Here is a 4,518-nt window from a genome sequence, read left to right on the forward strand (position 1 = left end):
AAAATAAGATTGAAGTGTTAAAATAAGAATTTTCTTTTTTAGAACAGTTGATGTTAATGCTCTGAATTTAAATATCCATTCCATTTTATCAATTTGAAAATTTTCCATATTTGGTGCTGTATAATCCATTAGATGGCATCAGAGTATTCTTCCATGCTCTTCTCATCCAAAGAATATTGGCTTTTCTGGATAGATTGAGCCATGAGAAAGGGCGATCGAAAAGGAGATGATCATACCCCTCAATCTCATCATGATAAAAATTGCATCTTGGATGGTAGATTATTCCGAACCTCATAGCAAGCAATAAAATCAAAAGAAATTGAGGTCAACTAAACACTTTTCCACAAATTCATGGATCACTCAAGGATCTTTAGTTTGTGTCAAGAGCCATGTAAATTAACTAATTGACACATTATAGTGTTTCCAATAGAGAAATCTAGGGTTTATATCCCTCAATTTCAACTATAAAAAAAAATTACTTTCAGTTTATAGAAGTTTGAAGCAAGAAAATTGATCAATATGGTCCATTTGATTGGCAATCCAAATTAAAGTATCCTCCGAGTCCATGATGCTATAACATGAACTGTGGTACCAGATAAAATTAGATTGGACAGACCTGATTTAAGGCAGGAGACAATTGTTACTCGTTAGAAACGATTATTTCGTTTTTTTAATTAAAAAAAAAAAAACCCTTGAAGGCGAAAGAAGAAGAACATGATGTTTCTTTCCAGTTCCATATGGAAGAATTTTGGTGAAGTTTGGCTATGAAATGGTTCAAAAGATTTTTCAAAGGTCTTTCTCAACAACCATACCAATACCATTGAGGACATTAATTTTTTATTCGTATGAAAGACTATAAATTTTCCTTGTCTTTTCCGCTGAACTTTCGTGTATAATCCTATTTTTTTAGGAATCACAATCACCTGATTAAGACTCCTATCAACTTCGACGCGGAAAGCAGAGTTTGGCCAGTGGTTCATTTGATAAAAGAGTAACAAAGTTCACCAAATATTAATTTTCCAAAAAGATGGTTATAAATTATAATTACCCTATACAAGCACAAGCGACTTTTAATAGTGCTTGACAATTGGATTCTATGTTTGTCATCACTATCCAACTCTTCTATGCTTGGCAATGGCAATTCATTGGAGCTTTTCTAGATCAGTGACACACTGACAATTGAATTCACTTACTTTTGGAAAATATGGCTCAATCCCAGTCAGTTTCGCATTGCCATCACTGTGGACCTTGATATATAACTACGTTTGAATTTATTAATTAACCCAATAAATTAATAATTCATGTCATCATGTGTGATCCCACGCTTAAATATTATATACTTCATAGTTTATAAAACCCACATAAAATATGATAGTGCATATGAACACCTCCAAATTCTCATATTCGATCACTCTAACAGGCTCATATTTGCATTGATTATTGCATTCTTTCCAAACCAATTAGTTTCCAAGTTTTTTATTTTATCTTATTTATTTTTTTGTTGAGGTTTCATTGTCGGCTCCAGGATTTTTTTTCTAGGAAAGTCAGTAGTAATGGAGTTATGAATTTGTCATGGGAACGATTAAAAAAAAATGAATAATTTTTTTTTTGTATATACAACTTCCATATTATATACAATAATTTAAAATAAATACAATTTAGTATACAATACAACTATATCATGTAATAGTCTAAAAAAATTATTAATAGTTTAAAGATCAGTAAACAACAACCATTGAATGCATAATAACTTATTATATTTATATGCAATATTAATTAAATAAAAATATATGATAAAGAAGAATAATAACAAACCTAGGAGTGGGACTAGGAGTAAATGTGAACTAAGAAAAAAAAATAAACTGATATAAATTTTGCTTTTGAAGTGTATAGTTTTTAATCATACATATGGTCACTCTCTTAAAATTGGAGCAATTAGAGATAAAATCTAAGAAAACTACTTGATCAAACAAAGATAAAAGCTAAGAAAACATAGATTGGAGAAAGAGAAAGAGAGAGATTGAAGAAATAAATTACAGATATAAATATAGATTCGTTGGTTGGAACCTTAATGTAATTTTTTGCTGATGAAAAAGAAAGGTGCAAGGAAAAACAACTTTATTTTGTTGTCAACGAAAAAGTAAGCTAGAGTCCCCATATAGAAGATTTACTTATTTATTTATTTTTAACGAAAGAGAAAAAATTTGAAACATTTTTTCCTTTATTATAATATTAAATATTTTAAGGGTAGTGTTGTTGACACAATTGCACAAAACTTTCATAACAAAATATAGGTGGCAAGTTATTATTAAAAGTAGGTTAAAAAAAAAGTGATATATTAGCCACACAAAAAAAAAGGTAAAAAAAGTTATGTCAATTGTGAGTCAAAATAAAAACTGGGTACAACTTGCCACTTACCTTTCATTGTGAAAATAACATTAAATTATCATATTCAAGTTTAATTTAGCTAGATTTAAACAAAATTTATGATCAGAGTGTTCAAATATTTATTTTTTAAGGGAGACAATAAATTTTGTAAAAGAATTTGTATGGGGGGTTCATTTGAACCCCCTGGCTAGCACATGATCAGAGTGTTCAAATATTTATTTTTTAAGGGAAACAATAAATTTTGTAAAAGAATTTGTATTGGGGGGGGGGGGGGGGGGGGTTCATTTGAACCCCCTGGCTAGCACATAACGCCGCCCCTGAGGTTTCAGTATGAATTGTTAAGCATGTTGTCAATCTTTTTTCTTTTTCATTTTTTGTCGGTAGTCATATTGTTTTTCAAGAAAAATTCAAAAAAAAAATGTGTGATTAGTAGTTGTAGAAGAAGAAGAAGAAGAAGAAGAAGATTATTCCTCCAATTTCCTCTCAATTTTTGGAGGAATTAAAATTTGGAATTTTAAGGGAATAGAGAGGAATGTGTGTTCTCTCTTACTTAAATTCCTAGACAAATAAATGAATTTTGTATTTTCTTCATTAAAAATCCCAAATAATGGAAGAAAAAAATATTCTTTTTATTCTTTTTCATTCCATCCTCTTTTCCCAAATGAGGGCTAAGTTGGAGAGGACATGGACACTAATTATAAATTTCATAATCATTAAATTCATTTTTAGATGAGGATATGAAAGGCCATTATCTTGCCAAGTGACATTGACATTATGTTCTAAAATCTACATCTCTTCCAATCAAATGAACAATCCCAAAATCATTTCCATCAAAAATTGTCACCAAGTTGGAGACATAGTAAGTTATTGTGTTAATAAAGTGCTTAGGCATCCTAGATGAGAGAAGAAGAAAGAAGGTTAAATACTGGAAAAAATTATAAATATTACTCAATAAGTGAACTCAGTAGTCTGTACTGACTAAAAAAAAAAAAAAAAGTGAACTCTGTAATTGGCTCTTTTATTTCTTTTCATCTTTGTTTTCTTCTTTCTCTTCCTCTTTCTCCTCTTCTTTATCAGGACCAACAGATACTACTTCTGTTTTTCCTATCTTCTTCAGTTTTTTAGCTATTGCAATTGCGTCCGTCTCCCCTGTAATGGTCAGCAACTGCTCATTTAGATTAGCTTCTATCGAATTTACTCCTGTGGACCATGAAACCCAGTTGCAAATATGTTAGTGAATTAGAACAATGATGTTGATATTAGAGTTTCACAATGTATCGATCAACATCAATACAACCTTCATTAAGCAAATACTATAAGAAATCACCTATACCAAGAACTAGATTAAATTTTACAATTTATCCACTAAATGGTTCGACTCTACCATCATTTCTTAAGGTTGAACTCTACCCAACTAGCTATTTCTATTATTAATATGGATGAGGTGATAAATTTGAACAATATTCATATATTTATTTTTTGTTTGGTTATGGGTTCTAGTTAACTCAACTGATAAAATTTAACGTCATAAAATTTGTAAAATTTTTTGTGTTTTTAGCATTTGCTCACACTCATATGATTGAATAAATTGAAGTAAATATGTACTACAAATATCATTAAGGGACTTGAAGCAAATAAATGCTACAAGAAGAGGTTTTGACTACCATAAACATCAGCTACAGCCTGCATGGCTTTCTTCTTTGTCTTCTCATCATTCATAGTCATGATTTTGAAAACTATCTTCTACAAAATTTAAATGCAATTGAACAACATATCAGAACTGCAGTAACAGCAATTAAAACATAACAGCAAAATTTGGAAGAAGATCAAAGACTTGATTGTCATTACCTGAGCCATTAGAAGAAGTCGTTAATAAGAAATTCAAAAAGGAACACAAGAGACTTAATTTGTAACACTTGCATTGCAGGTCATGATGAGTGGTAAGGGTCCATATTTATATAGCAGTCGTAGTGGCTTATGTAATTAACGCTGAATTGTCCACTACTTCAAATTGGTGTCTTTTTCTTGTTTCCATTAATTAGATTCTGCCCTCAATTCATGATGGAGGAAAAAGATTCCACTTAATCGATAACCTTTTCCTCCTCTGTATCCAAAAAAAAAAATTTGTTT

The 4,518-nt window shown here is 30.3% G+C and overlaps 1 protein-coding gene across 1 annotated transcript; it reads right to left on the minus strand.

Annotated features, from left to right (window-relative positions):
• Window positions 1-3,406: 3,406 nt before the first annotated feature.
• On the minus strand, window positions 3,407-4,113 carry LOC142613024 (heavy metal-associated isoprenylated plant protein 12-like). Its single transcript, XM_075785201.1, has 2 exons — window positions 4,053-4,113; window positions 3,407-3,588 (listed from the first exon to the last, which is right to left on the minus strand). Exons 1-2 carry the CDS (start codon window positions 4,111-4,113, stop codon window positions 3,407-3,409), a joined length of 243 nt encoding a protein of 80 aa, XP_075641316.1.
• Between the last annotated feature and the right edge of the window lie 405 nt (window positions 4,114-4,518).

The sequence above is a fragment of the Castanea sativa genome, chromosome 10 (assembly GCF_040712315.1).
Source record: "Castanea sativa cultivar Marrone di Chiusa Pesio chromosome 10, ASM4071231v1".
Taxonomy (NCBI): domain Eukaryota; kingdom Viridiplantae; phylum Streptophyta; class Magnoliopsida; order Fagales; family Fagaceae; genus Castanea; species Castanea sativa.

Excerpts from the sequence above, each read along its gene's own strand:
- LOC142613024 (XM_075785201.1), bottom strand. The coding sequence starts at position 4,113 with ATGACTATGAATGATGAGAAGACAAAGAAGAAAGCCATGCAGGCTGTA. Across the intron at positions 3,589-4,052 it reads GGCTGTAGCTGATGTTTATG|GAGTAAATTCGATAGAAGCT; the intron begins GTAGTCAAAACC and ends CATGGTCCACAG.